Source organism: Pyrgilauda ruficollis, unplaced genomic scaffold (genome assembly GCF_017590135.1).
Source record: "Pyrgilauda ruficollis isolate IOZ18807 unplaced genomic scaffold, ASM1759013v1 scaffold41, whole genome shotgun sequence".
NCBI classification, from domain to species: Eukaryota; Metazoa; Chordata; class Aves; order Passeriformes; family Passeridae; genus Pyrgilauda; species Pyrgilauda ruficollis.
The window spans coordinates 4,515,365-4,542,478 of NW_024525601.1; the positions used below are offsets into that span (position 1 = coordinate 4,515,365).

A 27,114-nucleotide genomic window follows, 5' to 3' on the forward strand; every position below is an offset into this window, starting at 1 on the left:
ATTTATTTTGACACATTCTAATGTTAAAAGCATTGATAAACTAGGAAAAATTGCAATTGTGGGTTCATATAGCAACGTGCAAGGAAGGGTGGATATTGAATGTTTGCAGAAGTCTTGTGATTCTGTGCATTGATGCCAACTGCCATAAATATTCTTACTAGTTTCAGTCCCACTTGCCAGCTGAGTGAGGAAGGTGGAATTGTCTGTGACAAATGTCTTCCAGGCTATACTGGTTCTCAATGTGAAAGGTATGTACACTAATTTTGGGTGAAACATCTGTATCATTGCCATCACTAGGTGTTCATTATCCTGTCTTCCTTGTATTGTTCATACCACATGTACAGAACATTCCTAATAACACTTTCCTTCTTATTTTGTCTTTCATTGTAATACGGAGACACTTTAGATTAAAATTTAACAGGAAAAACTCCCTTCAGTGAGGAGCTTGGTGCTATAGTCTAGTTGAGGTGTTAGGGCATAAGTTGGACTCAATGATCTTAGAGGTCTCTTCCAACCTCATTGTTCTGTGATTGTGTGATTCTGTGTGAGTGTATGACATGACCACATTCCAGCTGACAAAGTTTTTAAATTCTGATGCAGGTGTGCTAATGGTTACTATGGGAATCCTCTTATGGCTGGACAGTCGTGTGCTCCTTGTGAATGCAATGGCAATGTCAACCCTCAGGAAGAGGGCCACTGTGATCCCTTCACAGGACAGTGCCTGAAATGTCTGGGGAACACAGCAGGTCACCACTGTGAAAAGTGTGCTGATGGGTATTATGGGGATGCAGTGATTGACAAAAACTGTCGTGGTAAGTTGTTATTTTTATTACTCTCTACATTTAAAGAACACAAAAATGTAGTTCCTGTGTAAAATGGATGGTGATGTGCACATTTTCTGGAAGACCTAACCTTCAAATTGTGAGTTGGCAAGTGCAGGTTGAAAATTCTAGGGCTGGGTTAGGCTGAGGGAGGGGAATGTATTATGTTAGGGTTTTATATTTGGTATCCCTAGAACTTATTGGTTTGCTTAACACTGTCCCTCCAGTGACATGCTGGACACATTTCCTACTCCCAAATGTCACATATAGGACTGGAAGAACAAAACTTTTCAAATACAGCTATTCAGAGGTGTTTTGTTTTGGTTTAAGTTTTAGTCCAAATGCGCAGGCATTTCTGTGATATATTAGCATCTGTGGGATATAAACAGATTAAACGCATCATATACCAGGTTTTAAATTCTGTATAATAATGAATGCCTATAGGTACACATGAATAACTTTTTAATTTGATTTCTTTTTGTCTGAACACAAGCCTGTGCCTGCCACGTGAATGGTTCCCTTTCAAGTACTTGTCAACACGAGACAGGCATCTGCTCCTGCAAATCAAATGTAATTGGAGAAAGATGTGATAAATGCTTGGTAAGCAGATACATTGCCTGTTGCTCATGTACAGATTTTCTTGTCTTCCTCCTTATCTATAGATTTTGATTTGAGCAGATACAGAGAATAGCAACAAACAGGTTTTGGGGAGAGAGGCCTATGGAGTGGAGACCAGAGTTTGTCTGCTGAGGTTTTTGTGGCTGAAAATTGCTCTGCATGTGCTCGTCGCAGATGTGAAGCTATTTAATTGACTCAGCACCCTCCTGCATAGGGCTGTTCAGGCTGGTGCTTGACAGTGTGCAGTCAAAAACCAAACCAAACACTGTTAACAAACCTGGAGGGATCTTAGAGCTGTGCTTCTGTAAAATGAAGTCTGAGTAGGGAATATCTGAAGAAATGTGGTTGGTGATAATACATACATCATGGCTGAATGCCAACAAGGGATTCAGCTGAAAGGCAGGCCTGTTATAGCAACAAGCAGATATTCACTGGTGATACAAACCAGCAGTTTCCAGTGTATGCTAAGTGTAGAACTACATCAGAGACCAGAGCAGGAAATCTGTGCCCAGTTACTGCCTTTTGTGCCAGCCCAGCTGAATGACTTTGAGCACACATGTCCACTGGGTCACTGACCTGCCCTGTTCTAGGCTTTCATTCATAGTCGCAGGTATCTGTGCTTGAGCAGCACAGCCCACCCTCACCTCATGCAAGTCTTTAAATTAGAGTAACATCAAACTTCAAACTTCATAGTGTCTTGCTTGTGAGATTAAGTGCTGTGAGAACATTTCAGGGTTGAGTTTTTCACCCGAGGGCATATTGCTTTATAGCTGGCAACAGTGAAGACATAATGCCAGGGAGTCTTTCCACAGCAGTCCCACAGTGCTGGCCAAGATTCATGCAGGTCAGACACCATGGGAAGTAAACAAGAGAAAACAAGAGTGTATATTGTAGTATTTTCGAAAATTTATGAAACAGCACAAATCTATTTATTTCTTCTCCAACAGAATGGATATTATGGGCTGCTTACTGGGCTTGGCTGTGTTCCCTGCAACTGCAGTCAGTTTGGCTCTGTGTCCGAGGACTGCAATCATCAGGGGCAGTGTCACTGTGTGCCAGGAGTGGCTGGAGAGAAGTGTGACCGTTGTGCTCATGGCTTTTACGCATTCCAGGATGGTGGCTGCACACGTAAGCTCTGATCCACGATCCTTGCACAGTTTGTCTGGAATTTCTTTCAGCAGTATATTGTATGTTGAACTCTGGCAAAGGTCAGTTTTGGTGACGATACAGAAGAATCTGTAGGAAGGTCTACTAATACTTTGATTAAGCTAGGGAACAAAACATTTCTTTGCTTACTGGCTCCTTGTAAAAGGTGGTGACTATGAAATAACTCATAAAGGGTGCATGAGAGAAATATTACATCCTCAATGGCTCCTTTGTCTCTTTATAACAAAACCCTTCAGTCCTTCAAAGAGAATGAAACCTTTTTTTTTTTTCAGTTGGGAAAGTGAAGATCTACGCCTACAGATTTTTACTTTTTTTTTTTTTAATTTAAATCTTAAATATGTGTTTCATACTTCGATATGAAGTCATTGCCTCTGCTTTCTCATCATCACCTGGCCGTGTGCAATTTTTAGTCATGATAAGGAAGAAATTGTTCATCTGAAAGGAGAACGTGCCATCAAAACCTAATTTTTCATGTTAATAAGATGCCCTTTTCAATACAGTATAGCAGAAGGAATGCCTGCCTTTTCTCCAGCAAGACAAAACCACTTTTTTTCATGCCTAAAACAGTGCATGAAAATGAAATATGCAGTGAGATTGTGATAAGATTGTTTTGAAATTAATATACTATGTCTATACTAAGAATCAAAGATACCTTGGGTACCTTTAACCCTTTCATTATTGGAAAATACTTAAATGTTAATAAAAAGATTAATAAAATCACTGAAATTCTGCTTTTTAACAGGAATAGTATTTTGTGTCTTAAATAGCCAAGTGCATCCTGCAGTAATTAGTTATTATAAAAGTAGTTATCCATCCCTATTATTCAATTCTTGAGCATTAATCCTTTCACCTGCTTGAGAACATTAGCTTATCGCCTGATGAGTTTTGTGTTCTCTATCATAGAAAAGTTTTCCTACAAATGTACTCCACTCCAAAAGTAACTTTATTTGGTCTTGTTGATCCCCCTGTGGAAGTGCAGCACTGCTGTTTGAAACACCAAATAGGCTAAGTCAATAAGCAATAATGGGCTTTGAGTAAAAAGATGAAATGTCACTGTGGTCATGATTTGTTTCTCAGTGATTAGGGATGGCAAGGAGTTCCTAATGGAACAGACAAATGGACTGCATAAAACAGTAAGACTATCGGTGGTCTTAGAGTTTCTTCTCTGTAGTAAAGTGTGGATAAAATTACCATTTGGTCCTCTTTCTCTTGCAGCCTGTGACTGTGCCCATACTCAGAACAACTGTAATGCTGATTCTGGCCAATGCATTTGCCCCCCTCACACTCAGGGACAAAAGTGTGAACTCTGTGAAGAAAATTACTGGGGACTCTCTCCTAAACTTGGTTGCCAGGTATGGTATGCTGGGTGAAAAGCCATGGCTGTTAAAAACAATTTGCCTTATACAAATGTCAGAATTGGACTCTTTTTTTGAGAACCATGATCTTTATTCTGTCTCAGTGTTAATGCAACATGCTCAAATTAAAACAAAAACCAGCAAAACAGATGGCACAATGTTCTAAGAGGGCTGTCTTTGAAAATACTATCAGAGTGCTTATTCTGGATAGGTGCACAGTTCACACTGGAATTGTGAGGTGTGTATTCTAACATTTAGGTGTTTAAATAGTGGTACTAAACCAGATTTGTAGCAGCAAGGGGCAACTGGGAACATAGTTTCTGTGCAAATCAGTAAGTGATAATATTACGGATTTAAGAACATTAGAAGTGTCTTGAAAGTTACTGCAGGCATTTTTTCTGCAGATTTATAATTTAAATGGTGTAATGTAGTTAATGTTTCCTGGATGGAGCAGTGGTAGCTTCCATTATCTCAGCTTAATGCTTATGATTAAGCAATAAAATGCCTGCGTTCAAGGAACAAGTGCAGATTCAAGGAACATCATCCATTTATGCCTTTAGGTTCATGCAGTAAATTCTTGTCAGGTATGGCATTGATCCAAACTATTTTATAAATGTTCAGATTTTAAAAATCCTCAATTACATGAATGTAATGGGTAACTTCAATGGAGAAACCACAAATACAATCAACTTGACAAGCTCTGTCATTACATGTAGTAAGTATTTAAGTGTCAGCCAAATTGGTATCCTTTTTCTCTCTTTAATTTTTTAGAGTAAGGATGATGAAGTAGTCCTAATAAGTCTTTAGAGTTAACCATCTTAGTGATTTATAGTAACATAGTTGGCAACGGGTCTTTAAGCCATGGCTTTGTTAGCTGTCAGCTTACTGTCATTCTTACCTAATGTACTGCAAATACAATGTGCTGGTCCTTCTGCATTTCCTTTGAGGTGCTCATTTCATAGCATGATTCCACGGTGATTGCCAATGATCAGGTGCAATTAAACATGCAGTTGCTCACTTTTTCTAGGTTATTTATCATTCCTTTTGGTTTCAGCATCATGGTAATGAATGTGAAATATTCTAAAGTATTTTAGATCCCTTCTTGAAGAAACAAACATTAACGTGATCTCTAGATAATAGTCCCAACAGAGGGATATACCCTATGCTGAATAGTCAGATGTGGTAGTTTAATATCGGCAGCAATGTCTTCTGGAAAATCCAGGACAGACTCTTTGTGTGCTCTCTACATGGATGAAATGGGGGAGATGCTGAGAAGCCCAGACTGTCTGGTTTTGCAACACAGAATGCATAAGTGGTTACTTTATCTGGCTCTTCTGTTTCTAGAGGTTTTCTTGATATCTAGTATCCATTTCTGGGTTCAGTAGTGTAGCAGAGCTGTAGTCTTGTTTAGATTACAGTCCTTTTCATGTGTGCTGGCATCACACGTTACGTTAGAGCCTTTATCTTTCTCACAAGTAACTAGAGATTGAATACATGTAAATTATTGCTATCTTAGAGTTTGATGTTCCGAGCTGTGGACCTTTACTGATACCTGAGAGCCAAAGCTGTCAACCTGTGTGACCATAAAGTGTATTAAACTAGGCATTATAGTACCCAGTGCTAAAGTAAAAACTGCTTAATACAAAGAGTGCTGTGGGTAACCAGGAAAATTGTGAAGAATGCTAAAGGATAGACAGTAATTCTCCTAGAATTTGTGGGTCTTGGCATGCAGGACTTGGCAAGGTAAAGGCTTTTCATCTCAAAGAGAGCTGATGAGCAAAATAACTCAGGGAAAATGCTCATGGTAGATGGTGATAGATGGAATGTACTTTTTGCCTGTTCAGTTAGAAATAACCACAGACCAAAACTTGTGAAGTAACCACAGATAAGAAATTAAGAGTGAAGGCTAATCCAGACTGCTTCAAAAAAGAATGACAAATAAAGTACACCCCCTTTGAATGTTTGTAATAACAGGTTCATATTACTGATTGCATAATGAAAGATGCACTCTGCCAGGAAACAGATTTCCTTTGGTACTGAGCTGCACTGCATGTTGAGCTTCCCACCTTTGGGATGCAAAGAGATTCTTGGTTCTTTATCAAACAGTAAAAGTAGCTTGAGCAAGATGCCAAAGCTATTAATGCTTCTTGAAATCTTAACAGAATGTTAGTTTTAAGATTTTCCTTTCTGTCATATTTATAAAATGATGATACAGATTTCTTTCATGCAGCATTTATACAACATTAATTAATTTACTTGCTGTACTCAATTACTAGTACTGTAAAAAAAGTATTTTGGATATATTTTTGTTTTCTGGAACAGATTCCTTCAACTCCTTTGTTTCCCAATCCATATTTTTTGGGAACCAACAAAGCTTTTAACTGTTTGCCATCCACTGTTGATTGGAAATGCAGTTCTTTGCTAAAAAACAAACCAAACAACCTAATTTCTGCTTGGAATTCTTCCCTTTTATTATTGTACAGTATTTGTTGACAAGCATAGGGTTTTAAGGGTCATTTTTAAATTTACTGTGCTGTTTCTGTTGTAAGAAATTTTTTTTTAAAGATCTGCTATTTAGGTACCTTTTTTCTCTTCCGCTAAGGCTTGCAACTGTAGCAGCGCTGGTTCAGCCAATCCCCAGTGCGATGTGTTGACAGGTCAATGCCAGTGCAAAACTGAATTTGGAGGACGAGACTGTTCCAGGTGTGCCTTGGGCTACAGGGACTACCCGGACTGTGTTGCCTGTGACTGTGATTTGAGTGGAACCAAAGCAGAGACGTGCAACGGCACCGAAGGAGTTTGTGGTTGTGAAGAAGAAACTGGCGTGTGTTCCTGCAAGGTACCGAGTCATTCAGCCCCTTCTGGGAAAGCATTAGTGCTTTCTAGACATTGAGTGCCTTGAAGTAGATACAGGCCTGAAAGGACTTAAAGAGGCAGTCTGTGTCATTTATGAATACACCTACATCTAAAGGATTTCTTGTGACAGATCTTCCTATTAGTCAGGAAAAATTGAAAACCATTGAAGTTTTTCAATTCATTCACATTTGATTTTATTAGGTTTGGGAACAACACATTAGTTCAGATGATACAGCCTGCTTTTTTGAAAATTCAAATTATAATGATAGGAAGAAACCAATAAATACTAAATTGACAATCTCAGTGTAATTTGAAATATGTTTATGTTGCAGGTTCGAATTAATTTCCTATGCTGGAACCAAAGGCAGTGCTTAATAATAACTCAGATATATTGCTAATAGTGAACTTTATTCATGTATATAGGGAAGGAAACATTAAAAACACAGATAATATGTATTTTTCTGAAAATATAGGAATAATTTATTGCAAAACTGAATGATAGAAAACTTACTTCAAGACAACAAATTTATGCCTTTATACATGTCTGTCCAATCTCTGGTTAAAGGTACCAGTGGGCATTGACTGTAGTTTTGGATGTTTCTTGAGGTTCATCTTAGCAGTTGGTAATTGAGTGCAAAAATAGACACTTGGGAATAGGTCCCTTGATTACTCTTCATAGTGAGCAGTTTATTTGGCTTTTGGAGCTCATTTTCCAGATGCAGGTTTGGAAGGAAATTCTGTTTTGAATTGAAATACGTAGCTGCTAATTTTTGATAGTCAAATGTATGAGTTTCATTAAATGCTCTGTGGTTGTTTATGGGGACTTTTGTGTGTGTGTGAGGTTTTTTTTTTTCCTTTTCTTTTTTTTTAGGAAAAAAAGCAAAACAGCATTGGGAAATAATGAAAAAATTATGTATTGCACAGTAAAAGAGATTGCATACAATAATTGATATTCTGCCATGTAGTTTATGTAGCGGCTATTTTTTCCTCAAAAAATAATCATCTTTCATTTAGATAGTGAAGTATTATGAGTGTACTGTTCCTTTTTTTTTTTTTTTTTTAATATCCTCCAGGAAAATGTTTTTGGTCTACAATGCAGTGAGTGTAAACCTGGAACTTTTGGTCTGTCTGCTAGCAGTGCACTAGGATGTACTCCGTGCTTCTGTTTTGGGATGTCCACATCTTGTTCAGAACTAGAAGACCACGTGAGAATTCCTGTAAGTAAAGCAATCACACAGAGGCAGTTTGCTGTTATCCTCATGTTAGGTACCACGCTGGTGTGCACATTTAATGGATCATGCTGAGTGTCCTGACTGGCTTACAGGGCCAGTGGCACAGGTCAGAACAGAAAAGAAAGCAAATGGTAAATGGTCATACTCTTATTTCTGGAACCTTGCGTTTCACTCTTCACTTCTTAAAAAAGTAAATATCAAACATGTTTTCCAGTTTTTTGGGTTGGGCATTTATTACTCTAAAATGGATTATTGACTGTTTCAAAGCAGCTAAAATCATTAACAGGATATTTTGGTGAATGAATCTTTTGGTCTTCGTGTTGCAGATAACATTAACTCCAGATCAGGCTATTCTGCATGTAGTAGCTCAAAGTAACCTGACTGGAACAGTGGAAGGAGTATTTTCACAATTTCCTGATGTTTTATTGGATGCTGCCATAGTCAGAAAATACTTAAATACAGAAACATTTTACTGGAAGTTGCCAGAGCAGTTTCAGGGAGACCAGGTAAGAACATTAAATAACTGGAATGCTTTGTAGATAACTTTGTTGTCTGATAGACACTCCTTTACTCTAGAATAGTAACTTTATCTTTTTAGCATATTTTTGTGTTAGTTCTATTCCTGTAAGTCATAATATGGTGACTATTCAGTTATAGAACTTACATATAGCAAGCAAAACCAATATATTTACATTACCCTTTCCTAACAAGATTTTTCTTGACCCTGTAAATTGTTAACACCCATATTTAATTACTTCACGGATTCTGTGGTGGGGAAACAGTGATATATTTAGTTTCATGGTAGAAACCGAAAAGAATTTTCAACCTTGATGCTAGAATCAGTATATTCATGGAATAGAATATAATAGGTCATGGAATCTCTATTGCTTTGGAAATGTAAATTGAGTGCACGCCTTGAGAAGGTCTAGGTAAAGAAATTACAACAGTTTTTTAGAAATATGTATTTAACCTTGGTGGAAAAGCCACTGAGTTTAAGTAAATTTTCATGTTTTATTGCCAATTCTGCAATGGACTGGCAGTTTTCCAGTCTACAGATGACGTTAAGATATTTTCAACTTGCAGCTTGAACCTTAGAATAAATAATAGCAATAATTTTTAATCCAAACAGCTCATGGCCTATGGAGGGAAGCTGAGATATACTGTTGCCTTTTATGCTTTGGATGGCTTTGGAACCTCAAATTTTGAGCCACAGATTCTAATGAAAGGAGGTCACACCAGCAAGTTGGTCATCTATGCAGACATCCCGTCTCCAGAAAATGGAGTAAGAACTGACAAGGAAGTAGAAATGAAGGAGGTAAGCCAAAACACAGTAGAAACACAGCATTACCTTGAAGTAAATAGGAATGTCCCTGGTTTAAGTAATAAATAAATAATAATAATAAATGTGTTATATTTCTCTAGGATTCTTGGAAGTATTTTAACTCTGTGTCTGATGAACCTGTCTTACGTTCTGACTTCATGTCTGTGCTCAGCAATGTTGAATACATCCTTATCAAGGCAGCTTATGGCCAAGGATTACAGCAAAGCAGGTAAATCAACCTCTGATTGCATTTATTTATTGTATTGAATTTACTGGTATTTAATTTACAAATAGCTCCAACTGAGCTATACGGTAAAGACTTATCTCAGAGAAATTTACAATTTCCTATTTATGACTTCTGCTCTTCTTCTGACAAGAAAACATTTATGGCTTTTAATTGCAGCAAAATCTCTCTTGAATTATTTTTTGTGAAACACTAAATGACTTTGCTGCTTACTTTGATAGCAAAACACACAAAGGAGCACAGGCTGATGCAGTGTTCTGCAGGACTGATGATATAGTTAAATATTTTATATTTTCTAAAATATTCCTTTCCCATCTTATTTTTATGGATATTGAATTTTTTTGTTTCTTTTTTTCAGTTGAAGCACATGGTCCCCCTGAGTTCTTGGGTTTGTATCAATCTAGGTGTCTCCTGTAGCTTGAAGCACTCTGGGTAGTGGTAATAAGATCATACTACCTCAGAATAGTAGCATTTTATTACCATTTTGTCCAGAACTGTTACTAATGAGAGGGAGGGGATAGGGATATCATTCTTTCATCTGTCAATCTGGAAACAAACAAGATGAGCAAAGGTGCATCCAGTGAAAACCCAATGTCTGTACATCTTTGCAGCTCTGAAGAAGTCTGATTCCACCTGCAGATTTTGTGCTATTTATGATTCAAATGCCCTCAATTATCTTTTCGTTAGCTCTGTCCAAAATTGTGGCACGAGACAAATGCAGTTGTCCAATATTTCTGAGGAAGAATTACATACTCTTGCATTGTGGGTTTGGGGAAGTCTTCCCAAAGATTGAGAGGGGAGGGATCAACCTTTATTACTTTTAATAATTTCTGATGTGTTTGGTTGTAGATTCTTAAATCCCATAAATAAGTAAAAAATGTTCAGTTTTTGAGATGTTTGCATGGGAAATTATGGAAGATTATGTATTGTAGCCCTGACCTTGAAACATGAAAATGTTTTTGGATCTTCATTTTGTGCTTCTTTAAGCATTTCTTGCTTCTTTAAGCATTTAAGCACTTCTTAAGCTTCTTTCTCTTCTGCATATGTCTTGTAGAATTGCAAATATCTCAATGGAAATTGCAGTCAAGTTTGAAGAAATGCATCTAGGCAGACCTCTTGCTCATCTTGTAGAGCAATGTAGGTGTCCTGCTGGTTACACTGGATTGTCGTGCCAGGTACTGACCCCTTGAGTCCTTTTGTGTGTCTAATGGTGTGAAAGTAAAAAAAAAAATATTACTTTAATGGCTTTTGAAGTTGTTGTTGCTGTTGATAGCTGTAATAATTTCTTTAAAATTTTTCTTTACTCCCCTTACAATTAGAGCTGTGCTCCAGGATACTACAGGGGAAAGCATACAGAACTCAGTGTAAGAGAGCTTCATACTCTGATAGCACCTTGTGTGCCATGTCAGTGCAACAACCACAGTGAAACCTGTGATCCTGACACTGGGAAGTGCTTGGTATGTACGTCTTATACATTTTTTATTGATTTCACCTGAGCATACAATGGCAGTAACCTGTCCAAGGAGTTTTTAGGAGAAGTATATGGCTGTACTACTTGGATAAAATGTGATTTTTTTCCCCCCACAACTCTGAAAAATGGCAAATCTGAGTAGTTTCCCTTACAGCCTGTTCAGTTAAATTAGCAAGATTTTGGGGCACTATGATACTCAAAAATCATTAATTATTTTAGTTTTAATTTTACTTTTAATATTACTTCTATATAGGTTGAATTTGTCTGTTTTTCTGTGAGACTTTTTTGGGCTTTTGGAAAAAGTCTTCTTAGGCACACAAAAAAAGAAATAAAGCATGCAGTAAGCCATACTGCGCCACAGACTTAAATCAAAGGTAAATTCTTTCTCAGGAAAAGAATCCTCTGGGCAGCTTTAAATGAGGCTTTTTTTTTTTTTTTTTAATGCCCAGAGACTACAGTATTGTAGGGATATGCCTCAGCAAAGTTGATTTGCTCACTTTTCTCCTTTTATCACAAAGGTTGCAAAGAAGGGTCACATATGAGTAACACATTTCCTCTTTCTTTTGGTCTGACAGGCTATGGCCAGCAAATTCTCAGCTAACCAAATAAGGCATATTAAGTCCATTCCCTGGAACTTAGTATTTTTTTCTAATCTTTTCCCCCCAGTTGCTTTATTTTTCCAGCGATGACTGCGTTAGTTCAAAGTCAACTTTTGCTGAATTAATTCTTGAAGTTAGTTTTTAACTTAGTTTCCTTAGTCCTTGAGGCTTTTCTAAGCCACTCTTTTGCTTTCAGGTTTGTACAAAGTATGTATCTCATGAGTAAGAACTAAGGTTCTCACTTCTGCAAGGCTAAGATGCATAGGTCTCTCACAGAGGTGAATATTCATTATTCTTTCTCTTAGTTTCTTTTTGAGAGTTAGCAAGTCATCTGTGTCTCTGGATTACTACTCAGACATTTCCAGCTGAGTGGTGTAGGCAAGAGAGTTGGTTTTCACCTGACTTCTGCTCCTATAAAATAGGAGGTTGTATTGCCACTGTTTACCTCACCAACCAACCTAAAATACATACTAGCAGGTATATGAAATACAGAATAAGAAAAAAGAAAGGTTAAAAGAAAAAAGGAGGGAAAAGCAGAAAAATGTTTTTGTTCACTTGGGGTACTAGTCAGTTAAATGGTGTTTTTAATACCAATTTAGTTTTTTAATATTATGTTGTATGTACAGCACTGGTTATTGATCAGTACTCTTGACAAATAAAATGTAGTGTCTGTTAATCCTAACTGTAGATAGTCCTCAGCATTTGCTGAAATACTAAAACAGAAAAGCCAGGTATTCTGTTTAATTTTTCCTTTTTGTTTGTTTCTTTGTTTCTTTTGTTTAGATTTTTTATTTTAGAGGTTTTTTTTTTTTACGATTTTTTTGTTTTGTACTGTGATGTCCTGACTTGAATTGATTAATAGTAGCAAAAATACATAGACTTTATGGAAATTTTAAAAAGAAATTAGATCAGCCTTCCTGAAGGGGCATTCACATAAGAGAAAATATCCTGGCATTCTGTTTGCATAAAAAGTTTTTTCACTCAGAGAATGCTGGTCAGGGGGTAGTGACATGTAGAGATCATTGCTGGAAACTGTACACATGTGTTGATAAAGTAGATAAAGTTACTCCTGTCGTTTGTTGTTGTTTTAAACCATCTGAATTTTCTGTCTCAGGACTGCAGAGATAACACAGTTGGTGACCACTGCAGTGCTTGTGCCCCAGGCTACTATGGGAAAGTGACTGGATCTGCCAATGACTGCTCTCCTTGTGCCTGTCCCAGAGCCAACCCTGCCAGGTAACCAGAACTTACCAAATCCACTGTAAATTTACCATTCCCATTTCTTGTGTTGTTTGTCTGATCTCCTACTCCTTCTGCTCCTCCTACACTATGACAGTAGAGGTTGGTTACTGTTACGTGTCCTTAATTTTTAGACATTTGAATGCTGCCTATTTTTATTTAGTAAAGGGAGCTTGCATTCTGAGCTGTACTAGTAACTCTATGAAATTTTAAAATAAAAATGTTTTTTTAACATTTAACATTAAAAAGATTTTTTTTCTCTAAGACTGTAACAGACACATAGACTGTTTTATAGATAGTTGACTAAGTTGCTGTGACATTGTTTAGCATCAAATGTGAGTCTCTTTCTTCATTTGGAGAACAGTACTTTTGTATTTACAAAGATTCAGGCCATCCCCACTCAATGCAGGAACTTTTCCTGAGATCAGTCCAAGGGGAAGAACAAATACTCTTTTGTCTGAAATTTTCACATCTGCTTGTTTGGTAGAGGAACAGTTAATTTTGTATTTTGAAAAACAAAATTCTGTACAGGCTGGGGTTTTTTTGGAAGCTTAAGAAGCATATTTGTTGTTTGCTTTTGTATAACTGAGTCAGAATGAGAATCTGAGAGTCCAGCGATTCCGGTGTTTTTATGCAAGTCTCAGTTACATGCATTAGCCATATCATACTTACATTGTCTTACCTTTTTTCAGAGGAAGGCCATAATGTGCTCTAGCATGTTCTGCAGTAATGGAGCTGCATTGGGAAAGAAAACTTAACTAATTTAAAGTACAAGTTCTAGAGAAATGCTATCAGATTAAGCAGAAGGTGCTGTTGCTTCCAGTATTTAACCTGTGGCTTTGTATGGTCTTTTGTTTATATGATAGCAGGTATTTGTTTATCCTTCCCCTAGTTTTAGTCCCACTTGTGTCCTGAAAGGTGTTCATGATTACCACTGTGATGCCTGTCTCCCAGGATATGAAGGACAGTACTGTGAAAGGTGAGTTACAAATGATGTTCCAATTTATTCCCAACTCCCCAGAGCAATTTGATTAATATGAGCCATACGTGCACTGAGATTATTCAGTGTTCCTAAATAAGCGTATAAATGAGTGCTCAAGGACTTGGGTGATTTGCTAGTTACTGTTGAGCTATTAATAACAAACCCAAGCTGTTAGTGAATGTAACATCTGATGTCAGGATGAATACCCTGTGATGTTCAGCGTGCCATCCCTCCCTGTAGGTGCTCCCCTGGCTACTACGGTGCCCCTCGGCTCCCTGGTGGCAGCTGCCGTCCGTGCCAGTGCAATCCGGGCGGTTCCATTCACGGGAATTGCGATGGTGCCACCGGGCAGTGTCTCTGCAAGCCAGGGGTGACGGGACAGCTCTGCGAGGAGTGTGAGCCCAGGCATCTTCTGCTGGAAGACGAGTGTGTCTGTAGGTGCTTTTCAAGTTTACTTTCAAGTTGTTTACTTTACAAGGGGCTGTGGTCTGCTCCAGTGGTATTTATGTGCACATGGTTATTCCCTGGATGGGTTTATGATGCCAGGCCCTGTTCTTTCTGTGAAGGAAAGAAACCCTAACGACTTATTATTTCTGTAAAACAGAGAGGTTTGGAGAAGGTATTCTCTGGAGGTCTCATCCAAACTCAACCATTCTGTGAACACACAAGAAAATACAGTAGGGATCATAACATCAGCCAAGCAGTTAATCCTTAAACTGGTTTATTTATTGTTACAAACAAGTTTAAAGAAAGAGAATTTTAAGACTTTTGCTGACTGTATCATATCTTATTTATTGCAAAATCTTGAATTCCTATGTTATTGACCCTTTGGATGTGAGGTTGCTGTAATAATACTTTTGGAATTATGCCAGGTTTATAGGCATTCTCCACCAACAATAAGTCGTATTCCCCCAATAATTACTCTTGTAATTCTTTATGAGAGTGTAAGTAGCAGAAAGGCACATCTAGTGAAGCAATCTGCTTCTATAATTAATTGGGATTTGGAACTCTGGTTTTATTTTGTATAAATAAATTAAAAAATCTGAGAAATAAATGGAATTACAGGACTGTAGGCTTGAATTTCCTGTCTGCCATACCTGTTTGACTGAGTGGCTTCAACATGGATTTATTGCAAAATAGCTAAATAGGCTCAATAAGCTTATTATACAGCAAGCAGCTCAATACTTAGCAGGACCAATAGGGCTCTAATGTGTGCTAACCTAAGAATGTGTTTGGAATAAGTTCACTCTTGGGCAAGAAGGGAAAGGCAAGACTACAAATCTGTCCATTCAGAGATTATTCAGATTATTATACTTTATCACTCTTAACTCAAAAGATGAAGGCACATACTGTCTAAATCAAAAGTGCAGTATTTTTTGTCTTCATTTTAATATTAATACCACTTCCTTAAAATTGTTTATTTAGCTTGTGATGACAACTGCACAGGAGTTTTGCTAAGCAGTTTGGATAATCTCGATGAGGCCATGCTTTCAGTGAACCTCACTGGTATTGACCGTGTGCCTTATGGGATATTGTCAGAGTTGGAGAATGCAACAGAGCATCTGAAGGTAAATGAACACATAAACAGCAGAAATATTCAGTCACACTTTTAAAGCAAAATTTGCAGCCACCCACAGGTGCTAGTAATTTGACAGAAGGCCTTCTGAAGTTCATAGCTGGAAAATGTGTAAGTGATACAGATTAAGACGATTAAGTTTGCTGTGAAAATATACCTTAAGTTATTTGCCTGCCTCTATAAGTTTCTTTTCATCTATTGCACTGGCATTTAAATAAATGGATTAATAAATTTTTCAATCACCAATCAGATTTTCTGAATGTGCTGTATGCATGTGCTTTGTGTAGATTATGGGCATTCTTAAGTCTGGCCAGCAAAGGGATTAACTTTCAGTGGTGAAATAGAAGCAGCAGACCAGGTCTTCTCCCTTTTTGGTCCCTTTGCTAAAGAGCTGCCATGGCATAGATTTAGAGGGTGTTTCCCTAAAGTTCCCTGGGTCCTTCCCTGGACTGGTATGCTGCTCTTCCATTAGCAAAGGAGCTTGGGGTGCAGCAGTTTGCTTTATTTTTGGCTGTGTGGCAGTCCAAGTGCTTTACTCTATCCTTCATCTCAGGACATTAAAGTCAGGTGGAATGTTTCAGTGTTGGACACTTTCAGACTGCTTGGGGCTAACTTCCCTTCAGCTCCTCCCCTGCTTAAACAAAGCATGAAATACCACTTTTTGTGATTGTAGAAGGTCATTTATTGTTGCTGAGGAATAGGTTCATGTGGCCTCTGCACAAAACCACAGATAAACAGAATCCTCCCTGCTTCATGACTACTAAAAATAAGCACATTTATTGGTAAGAATCTTCTCAGCAACAGTCAAGCAGACAAGCTCTGAGTCAGAAACAAAGCTATTTTCTTTGTATTTCACCATATCACAAGAAAATCAAAATAATGTAAGTCTTTTCGTGCTGCCAAATTCAGCAAATGAAAATTTTAAATTATTTCTTCTATTCAAGATATAAGGCAGAATGAGTTCCAATCAGTGTGCTTCAAAACGTTAATAGTTACAATAATTGATGGCAAACTTGATTAAATTACATGTTTATGCTTCAGCAGAGGTACTCTTATCCTTTAATTTTAGTTACTAACCTTTTAGTTTGAAAGCTTCAGTTATGCTTCCCTTCCCTTTATGTCCTAAGGCTTAAGTGTACTGAACTATTGTAATACTTCAAGGATACAATTCACTTGCTTTCTATAATTAATTTGTGTTTGCATAGGAACACTATCATCTTGTACCTGGAAACATTATTCATATGTAGTTTTTACTGAGCACGTGATTGCAAGGAAAAGTCAAATCTTATGTAAAAATAAGGGCAGTTTAAATTTCTACTTACTTCTTAATTTTAACTTTCTTAACTATAATAAGTTTATAGTAAGTTCACCTTAACTACTTAAGTAAGCCTCTACTTTCTTCTTACTTTTTAAGTTTTAGTATATACATTTTTTCAATATTAAAATTAAATAAAAGCCAGATGTCACTTTCTTGGAAGTGGGGTCCTTAAAGTGATATAAAACTTCTTGTGACTCATGTAATTTCATTTATGTCGGGCCACAGTGTTTTTTAAGCAGCTTAATTGTGGGGGTAAGTTGATAGTCTTTTAATTTTTCTCTGTTTGGAAGCAGGTATTTCCCTTTTTATGGATTTTTAAAGATTACCTTGCCTTGTGCCAAAGAAACTCTGGCTGGAGGCCAGAAGATCCCCAAGGTTATTTCTGTGACTTACAGATCTTCCCTGAAGGGCTGTCCCGTCACCGTGTTGCCTCTGCCTCATGCTGGTAGCTCAAGAACTTGAGTACTTCGTCTTTTCTTTACCTTTCTGTGGGTTCTTCATTAATGACAACGTTATCAAATCAGATTGTCTGCTCCTCGTTGCTTCTGCCCCTCCAGTCCATTGAAAGACTTCAATAGTTCTGTTTTTCTAGTTAAAGCCTCCTGATTATACCTAAACATGGTTGCTGTCCCGTCCTGCTTTTTTGAACTAGGCTTTTAAAGAAACCTCCTGGGGTTTTAAGGCTCAAGAGCTTTAGCTTTCTCTTTCACTTGTTTTTCATGATGAGGAAAAGTGAAATTTGAAATTTCCATTTGACACAAGGCTGTTGGACACTATTGTCTATTACTTCTTAAAAAATTTGGATTTTACTTTTTATGTGTGTGTTTATATATACATATATGTTCATGTACATATATATGTGTGTGTGTGTGTGTATATATATATTATTATTATGGTATTTATGATGATTGGCTCTGAAACATCTGAAATCTAAAAATAACCTTTCCTAGACTTGCTTTCCCTGTAAGAGATGCCCTAAGTTTCTTTAGAGAAGTGGTATCCTGTTACAGGCCTTGACTGTATCAAATATAATAGACTTGGGTACAATGATCTATTTATTGCTGTATGGAGCAGGTTTGAGGTGACCTTGAAGGCAAATACAGCCTATTATTCTTTCCTATTGACAAAGGGACCTACAGGACTGCTGATCTCCAGGGTCATCGTCACAGATGCACCCTAGTGCAGCTGTTCTTACAGGACCATTTGCTGAAATGATAGCAGCTATGGTTCTGGATGAAATATTTAATTTGAAGGGCCTTGGAACTCCTTAAAGTAGTTTATTTGGTAGCTCAGACTGTTGTGAAATTGAGAATCAGGAATGCAGAACTGCTGTTTCCTTCCTTTTTACTCAATTAAAAATATAATGTGGCTGGATTCTTGCTTATTTAAAGAAATGGTACACTGTGTTGCATGAACTGTATGTATGTAATTAATTTACATCATCTTGTGTCCTTTGAAAATCAGTCCTTTCAAACATATAAATAATCTAAATAGCGTGCATATTTATTTGCTTCCCAATTTTTCTGGACCTGCAACAAAGTCTTCAAATTACAATTTGAAGAGCTGTCACTTCTCATTTCTTACAGAGGTCTATAGTTCCTAGAGAAGACCCAACTTACTCGTTAGATACAACAAAAGAAAATCTTCTGAATTTATCAGGAGGAATTGATTACTTGCATGAAGAGGTAGGTACCGGCTTCTTTATTCTTAGCCTATCTTTAGGCCTATTATTCTTTAGCCTATCTGGAGAAATTATTGGAAATTTCATAGCATAATAGCAGAATGCTAGAGATTTGTTCAGAAATTACTTAAAATCTGTAGAGTTCAGTGAAAGAATTCAGTCCATGCTGTAGTCTTCCTGAAAAGGAGAGTTAATTGCTTTGTGGAAATCTTCTGCAAATGACAGTGGTATATGATATTGTTCAAGAGATTTACATGATTTCTATTAAAGTTAAAAGTTTTTTAGCACTGTGTTCATTTAATGTCGTAAAACTGGAGAGAGTGAGTTACTTTCTTCTCATTGGTTTTCATATGTGAAGCTAATTAAAAGCTATGTCATAGCTGAATGTTCACCAAAAAGTCCTTTACCTGTAGTATTGTGTTTAAAATGACCTCAGGAATAAAAAATCTCTTAAAGTCTCACAGGAAAAATAGACAATATCTGTATTCTTTATCCAGTCCAGTCTTAACAGGAAAATAATTGTAGGTAGGACATATACCATAGTACTTCAGCCATTAGATCTCATTTGCTGAACAAATGTTCTTATAATGTTCTGGCCATGTATAGAGAATCTAACCCGGTGCTTCCACTGAGTGTTGTTATTGTATTGCATTAATATTGAAGTATCCAGAACAGTGATTTTCTTAACAAACATTAGTTATACCTAAAATAATTATATAATATTTGCTTAGTTAAAGAAATAGCTTTGCTAATTATGAGCTTACTGATTATGGAAATAATTGATAACTCTGATCTGAGAGTCTGGAACTTCAAACACAATTAAGGCATCTGCAAGGATGGAAGCATCAGATATGTAAAGCAGTGAGATTTACCTTACCACAAAGCATTGTTTCCTTAAACTAAAATACTCTCAATATTAAGAAAATAAGCATAAAAACCATAGACAAGGGTCAGGAATTAATCATTGTTTTAGGAGAAATGTCAAATATCGTCTCTGATTTTATTCTAGACAACCAGATTTTTGAAAAAAGCTCAGCAACTTGACACAATGACTCAGAAAACCAGGAATAAAAGTCAAGAACTGACTGGCTTTATTGACACAGTGCATACAACCATCAAAGGTATCCTGTTTTTAAGATATTCCCATTTCTTTACAAAATTTAGTAAGGGTATATAATTTGCAACTCTTAAATGAAAAATGTTACTGTTTGCACAGGGGATTCAAATATGTTCTTTTTTTTTAATGGTATGACTGAATTGTTTATTCTCCTACACAGTGCTTGCTGAAGTTGTTTTGTCACTAAATGAAACACTGGGCCTGGATCTGCCGCTGTCAAATGCTGCATCTCAGAGCCTGCAGGATGATATTTCTGCCCTTTTGGATGCATTGCGCAAGAAGGATTTCGTTCAGCAGCACCATAATGCTACCACAGTCCTAAAGTAAGCCTGTTCTACCAAAAAACTTGATTTCACATATGTGTCTGCCATGCAACACTGCTTTTTTTAAGAGATATCTGAAGAAACATTTTGCCATAATAAGTGGCAGTGTGATAGTTAGCCCAGGTGGAGCTGTGTGAACTTTGCTTTGAAGTTACACGACTTGGTGATACTTGGTCATCCCATGTGATACAAATCAACAATAAAGTGTTTTGAAAAAATCAACAGTAAAGTCTGTTAACTTGGATGTGATACAAAATTCCCTTGCAATAATTCAAAAGACTCAGTGATTTCAGATTCTTTCAGATCTGACCCTAATACACACTGTGTGTTGGTTTTGGCTGAAAACTGTCTCAGTCAATTGCAAGCCCAGGACATGTCAGACCTGCTGAAGGACATGACAATTGATTGTCACTGGAATATGTAATACAAGGATCTGCAAATAAAACCAAGGCATTTTTGAAAGCATTCTGAGCCATTGCTTAGGACTGTATTCTGTTGTCTTGATTTGTCCCCAGTTGAAGGCTATTTTGAAACTGCTTTTATAGTCACTATTAGTGCTTATTACCAGACTTGACAAGACAAAAAAATTACTGTTCCAAAAGTCAGCAAATTTTTTGTTCCACTTTCAGAAATACTAACTAATGATATATCACACCAAAACCTGTAAGAATGTTAACGCTGGCTTCAGGGACAAGGATAGATCAGAGTAGAATATTTCTGAAAATTTGACTTTTTTTTATAAAGTGCTTTGGATTAAGCAGGATAGGGTGTTTGTCTTGGTAGCATGTCTCATTTTGTTCAGCAGACTCTGCTGAATATAGAACTGTATAGAAACTACACAGACATGAAAATGGACCAGAAATGTACCATTTATTCTTATTAGGAACTTCAAATATGTCTCCAGGTGTGTTGTTCCATAGTAACAAAATGTTCTGACTTTCAACATCAACAGCTTTTGAGCTGTTACAGAAGGTGTTTGCAAATTAACTTTTTCAATTATACTCTCTGTTGAAATTTCTGAAAGCACTCTGATAAGGGCCTTTTGACAGATTGAAGAAGAGAGCTAATAAGTTCTGTAAGGTTGTTTGCTCTGCAGAATTTCTTAAGAAATGCAGCTGTAAATTCAAAAATTATTTAAATAAGCAGCTTGCTAGTCTGTATTTTAGGGAGTAGATGTTGCTACGTGACTCACAGTGGACTGAGTTTGTGATAATGTACTTTGGGCAACATTTATAACTGAGGTCTCCACACATTTGCCCTGAAAGGCAAAGGCCTTTCATTGACAGACAATTTGGAATATAACCTTTTTACCCTATGCTGAAACAGAAGCCATTATTGACTTGTAAAATACTTCATATCTTGTAACTTTTTTTAAGGCTGTGGGTTCTGATTGAAGGGACTCTGAGTTTTTAGTTTTAGGCAATGCATGCAAATGCACATCTGCTGTTCAACAAGAAAGCTGTAATGCATTTTGCTGTATCTAACTGTGAAATAAACTAGGTTTCTTTCTCTTTGGCTAAAGATCTATGTTATATGCACTCAGATTAACAAGGACAAACATTTATGTAAAAATATCATTTCAGGAGTTGCAATATTCAGCATATGTGCTGAAATGAAGAGAAACAAAGGAATAGACTTTCAGGATAATTATAATTTCTGTTCCTTTAGTTCTGGAAAATGTTCAAATGAAGATGCAAATATTCCCAAATAGAATAGCTGAAGCAATTAACAGCTGACAGATTTGGGAGAATTTAATATTTGCCTGATAATTTCTGTTGCTGATTAAAAATATAAGTGCAGAGATTGTTCATATCAGTGTTCATTTTAATAAGATTCTTTATTTTTATTTGATATTTAAACTTTTCTGGACTCTTGCATGTATGTCTTTCAGTTCTGGTCACTTGTTTCTTTCCAATGCCAATCCTTGTAAACGATGTTTTGATCCTACATTCAAAATATGAATCACTACAATTAGGATATAGAGTACTCCCAGAGGAACGTTTCACAGAGATTTTGATGTGGGCGGGTATGTCCCAAATCAAGTCCAAACAAATGTGATTCATACTCACCCCTTTTCTCTCTAGTCATTACATGCAAAGTTTATGATCTGTATTACTATCCTCCCCCCAGGCAGTCATCATTTTGTGTGGTAAGAAGAATAACTAAACGACCATGTATGCTATTCTAGAAAAAAATGGCAGACTTTAGTAAGAAGATGCATATAATTTGATTTCACATTACATCATTTTTCTTCTTAAGAAATCCATGCCTAAGTTCCTTCTTTGCTGGTTCTTTAAGTTCTGATTCGTCTCCTTTTTCAGAGCTGCAGAAAAGTTGTTGACCCAGGTTCAGAAAGAGTATTTCAAACCCCAGCAGGAACTTGCTGAACTAAAAAGGAATGCCAGCCAATTCTTATCAAAGCAGAGCAGCAGACTGCAGGATGCCCAGGACCTGGTGAACGAGGCACTCGCTAACATCAATGAGACCCGTCGCTTGTTTCCTCTCATCTCCAGCAACCTGGCAGAGTTAAATGTAAGACTGGACAGTCAGTGTCACTGCATAAGAAATACCAAATATGTGATTGTGTTTAAAACCTGATATTTTACATTTTTAAACATATTTAAATGTTTTAATATATATGATACCTTAAAAATTTAAAGGAAACCAGACCCGTGTTTGAAAACAACAATATTATATTATGTGAACTCATCAGTATAGCTCGCTTATCAGCCTACTATAAAACACTTGATTTATGCTATAGGACAAAAAGCTAAAAATAAAGGAAGGTGAAGAAATCTCGACCATGCTCATTAAAGAAGGGAAGGTCCTACTGAATGATGCTGCTGCTCTTGCCCAAGATGTAAAGAACTCTACGTTTGTAAGTCCTTAAGTTTTAACATCCTCTTAGAGACTCTCAAGTTTATTTTGCTAGTGAAACAAAAACAAAAATAAAAGGAAAACATTTTTTTTGCAGAATGTGGAAGTCCACCAGAATGGGTTGGTCCTGTGGAGCACCAAACTGCGACATCACGTGGATGAGCTGGTGATGAAGATGTCTGTGAGAGGAGTGCTTGACTTGGTATACAGAGCTGAGGAACATGCCACCCAGTTCCAAAGACTTGCAGATGCACTAGAGAGGTGATCAACTCAAGGATTACAAAATTATGAGGTTTACATTAGTGTCATGTAAACACTAGACATAACTCACTAAACTAATTCCCTGCCCATGTTTTGAAAACAGAAAATTTTGCTTGGAGTAACATTAAGCAATTCTTGACCTCACCACAGCTAGATAAATTCAATAAAGCAAAATTTAATATAGATTAGATTTCAGATGCTTACAATTTCACCCTAGATCCTGTATCTGTACTTTTGAGTTTCAGATAGGGGCTTATTTCTGTTCTGTTTAGGCAATACGATTTGTTTGTTTTAAGGTTCTTTATAAATTGAAAAAATTAACACAGGCAAAAGGGAACAAAATAGGAGAAAAAAATAGAGATGGAATGGAAAAAAAAACAGAACAGCAACCAACAAAATAGGAAAAAAAGCCTTGTAATTGAAAACCTTTTAACTTGGTCTTTCAGTTCAGAATAATGAATTGAAAGCCCCTTGTGCAACACTGGGCAAGGTGTGCTCATTTTTTTTCAGAATGCATCATGTATTCGGGAAAGATGTGCATGTTGTAATTGAAGACATGGAACTCACTGCTTGATTGAAAACAGGATTGCTTGTTAATTGTCTTTTCAGTGACCTTTCCAGAGTAAGAAATGTGACTCTGAACACAACTGCTGCTATCTACACTCACTCCAGCGTTCAAAGTGTGATTGAAAGAACAGAAAGTTTGGCAGATGATGCATCTAGAGTTGTGAGTGCGCCCTTGGATTTAGTAAGTATCAAAATTAGTACTTTAATTTATGCCTGCCCCTTTCTCATTTAGGAATATTTGTTCTAATTGTTTCAGCACTTGCTGAAATCTTGAATCTTTTTGATGGAGGCATGTCCTTGATGGCAGTCTGTCCTACCAGCTAGTAGGTACTGTATCCTGAATCCCTACTCCAAGGCAGTAATGACACCACATCTCAAGTTCTGTTTACCTTGCTTTTCTCTCTGCCACAGTACCATTTTCCCTTTGTTTTGTTTGTTTTTTAATGTCTAATGCATGTTTAGCTGGACTGGACTTGATTCTATGAGGGTTTGTATCAGGCATCTGACATGTATTCCTGTAGAGCTTAAATTCCCAGACCTCTAGTGCTCCCTTCCACCTCTGGAATTATTCAATGATCTCCTTATTTGACCTATTCCTTTCCAACTTCTATCTGGATATTCCCAACCACAGCTACTTTGCTTAGCAGGGGACATTTCATAACAAATGTATGTTTGTGTCTCATCTACCATCCCTCTGCCTTCACAGATTATCAGATTATTATTGAAACAGTAGGTTAGAGAGACCAGACGAGCTTCCAGTCTGATATTAAGAGTTTCCCATAATTTTATTTCCCCCTCACATGTCTTTGTCATGCACATTATAGCTGCACAAGCAAATGTGTGAGAATGCATTTACATGACAGTGATCAAAAAAGTTGACATTGTTTTGTGAGCTTGTATGTTTTTGTATAGCACTCTGTCTTATTAAAGTTGTCTACAGCATGAATCCTTCAAGGTGTTTTTCCAGGTTTGTTCAGTTGGAGAAAGCTAAAAGAATGCCTCTAAGAATGTGATTTTGAAATATCTCACTTTAAATTGCTCAGTGCTGGAAATTTTGAATTAGATCTGGAATTAGAATTTCCAAGAGACAGTATCAAATCACTAGCAGTATTGAAACTAAATTTTTTTAGGTTTTCTTTCATAGTCATCTTTTTTTTTATTATTGAACACAAAGACACTCAATGTCTCATTCTTGAATAAAGGATAACAACTTGTATTATTTTTAATGGATGCTTAATAAGGTAATGAATAGAATATCTCATAAATAACAAGAATATTCAATAACTTTATGTAGGGGTCTGCAAATACTTAAATGTTTTCAGTTGAATTTCTGTTTTTCATATGTGGCAACTTAATGTCTGTGTTTTTTAGCCAGAGGAGTCTTTCAGTCTTCTGGGAAAAGAAACTCTACTACTTAGCTCCAAATTTCAGAATGAAGCTACAAATCTGAAGAAAAAAAGTGATGGTCAGTTCTGTAGAATTCATATTTGTGTCTCTATTTCTTTTCCCCATTTTCTGTTTTGTGCTGCTTTTTTTTAATGTAGTTTATTTTTTTTTTTAACAGGTGAAAGCTAAGGTGTATATATATATATATATATGTAGTTTATTTTTTTTTTAACGAGTGTAAGCTAAGGTGTATATATATATATATTTGACTATGTACATATTATCATTATACAACATTATACAACACAAAACATTATGTTTTGTGGATTCTCATAGTATTTTCATTTTTTGGGTAAGAATAAAATTTTTCTCTGTAAACATTTAAAATTTGGCCTTCACTATACACCATTTATGTATAAGCAGGTCTTGCAGTGACTGTTTTTAAAAAAAAAATTAATTTTAATTTAATTTTAATTAAATCCTGATCCTTTTTATTTGTTCCTGCTGGACAGCTAAAATACAGAAAAAAGCTGAAGTTCTTTGTCTCCATAAACTCAAAAATACTTTTGGTTTTTCTATTACTCCAAGGCAAGGCATTGAACCTTGATACTAGTAAGGCATTGAAGTCTATACCGTGAAAATTCAAAAGCATTTTTAACAACGGCTTTGTGTAGGAGCAGAAGCAAACCCTAAGTTAAATTTTTGACAAAATTGGACAGAAAGGGAATATTTCACAGAGATAAACTGTAATTGTAAAATAATGTTGTCTTGCAATCCTGGCGGTTTACAAATATGTATAAATATTATGTAATTCAGATGTACAGGATTACCTTTTTTTATTCCTTCTATTCTGCATATTTTAATTTATAATGTGAGGATTCTGCAAACAGATCACAAATATATACAGAAAAAAGCCACTTCTTTGGCTCCTGTTAGATAACATAAAACATGAAGAACACTGTAAAAAATATTGGAGTTCACAATCATGGAATAATTTTAATTTATAGCCATTTCCTTGCTCTGTTTGTAGCCATTAAGTCTCCTGGAATTGGCCAAAAAGCTTTGGCCAATTTTTGTAGCTTTGAACAGAGCAGTGCCCAGAGAAGCCTATCTATTTATACTGCGTTCATTTTGCATTCCTGTTTGTAAAATGCTCTTTCTGTTGGAAAAAAAAAAAAAAAAAAAAGCTCCATTGATGAAATAAATGAATACCTTGGTTTTGTGTGGGTTGTATTGTATTTGTTTATGTGCATGTTATTTCTTTCAACAGGACTTCTATTTGGATTGAATGGGTTGAACAAAAAGGTAGAAAAGATTCGGGAAAGTACTAATAAAATTGGCAACCAACTTAATGATTCTCTGTTGACACTCAGAGCATTGCATAACAGTAAGTGAAATTTTTATTGACATTCTCCTTATTACAGAACTCTCTAGTACAATTGTAATAAAACTCTGTTCATTATCTGATTGCAGAAAACTAGCAATAAACTATACTGGAGACTTCATTTAGCCTCCTAAATATTTTACATTCTTTTCAGTAAACCCATTAAACATAATTGGGTTATAGTATAAGGTCTGTAGTCTGATTCACATTTCACATTGCTGTGAATCAGGAGAGGCTTTGATAGAAATATAATTGCACTGATATGTAAGGAGAGTGAAGTTATAAAGTATTTAATCCCACATGCAGAGAAATTTACATATGGAACTCTGAGATTTCACTTTCTTTTCTGGCTTGTTTCAAAACTGTTTCTATTAATCTATGAGTTTTACAGCCTGCATGTAAATGTAAATTTTCTTGTTGTAAATGCAGACTTCATTTAATTGATTAAAATATGTTTTCTGTGCTTTTCTGAAATGAAATAATTCCTCTTTTTTCAATCATTATTTTGAATAAAGGCAAGACTAAAGTTCATCGGAACTAATAGAGAAAATTATTTTCAAGTTGTGAATAGGAGGGTCCAAAATACTTTGCCAATCTTAATAATGTGTTTTAAGTTAGAAAAACACTGATCAAGACCTCTTGCTAGTGTTGTTTGATTCTACTCTGAATCTGGATTAGAATGCTAAGTCCAAAGCCTCAAAATACCCAATTTGCAATTT

At 36.3% G+C, this 27,114-nt stretch overlaps 1 protein-coding gene across 1 annotated transcript in view; it reads left to right on the top strand.

The window, feature by feature from the left end:
- LAMA1 (laminin subunit alpha 1) overlaps nucleotides 1–27,114 on the top strand; it is a 98,729-nt gene that overhangs the window by 51,489 nt on the left and 20,126 nt on the right. The window contains 25 exon segments of the mRNA XM_041477600.1: nucleotides 162–248; nucleotides 601–812; nucleotides 1,315–1,421; nucleotides 2,387–2,567; nucleotides 3,822–3,958; nucleotides 6,564–6,800; nucleotides 7,891–8,034; nucleotides 8,376–8,555; nucleotides 9,179–9,364; nucleotides 9,472–9,599; nucleotides 10,669–10,789; nucleotides 10,934–11,071; nucleotides 12,799–12,920; nucleotides 13,816–13,902; nucleotides 14,146–14,339; nucleotides 15,331–15,473; nucleotides 18,386–18,484; nucleotides 19,490–19,601; nucleotides 19,758–19,920; nucleotides 22,242–22,452; nucleotides 22,682–22,798; nucleotides 22,895–23,058; nucleotides 23,668–23,810; nucleotides 25,001–25,090; nucleotides 26,282–26,398. Coding sequence (XP_041333534.1) covers nucleotides 162–248; nucleotides 601–812; nucleotides 1,315–1,421; nucleotides 2,387–2,567; nucleotides 3,822–3,958; nucleotides 6,564–6,800; nucleotides 7,891–8,034; nucleotides 8,376–8,555; nucleotides 9,179–9,364; nucleotides 9,472–9,599; nucleotides 10,669–10,789; nucleotides 10,934–11,071; nucleotides 12,799–12,920; nucleotides 13,816–13,902; nucleotides 14,146–14,339; nucleotides 15,331–15,473; nucleotides 18,386–18,484; nucleotides 19,490–19,601; nucleotides 19,758–19,920; nucleotides 22,242–22,452; nucleotides 22,682–22,798; nucleotides 22,895–23,058; nucleotides 23,668–23,810; nucleotides 25,001–25,090; nucleotides 26,282–26,398 — 3,620 coding nt within the window.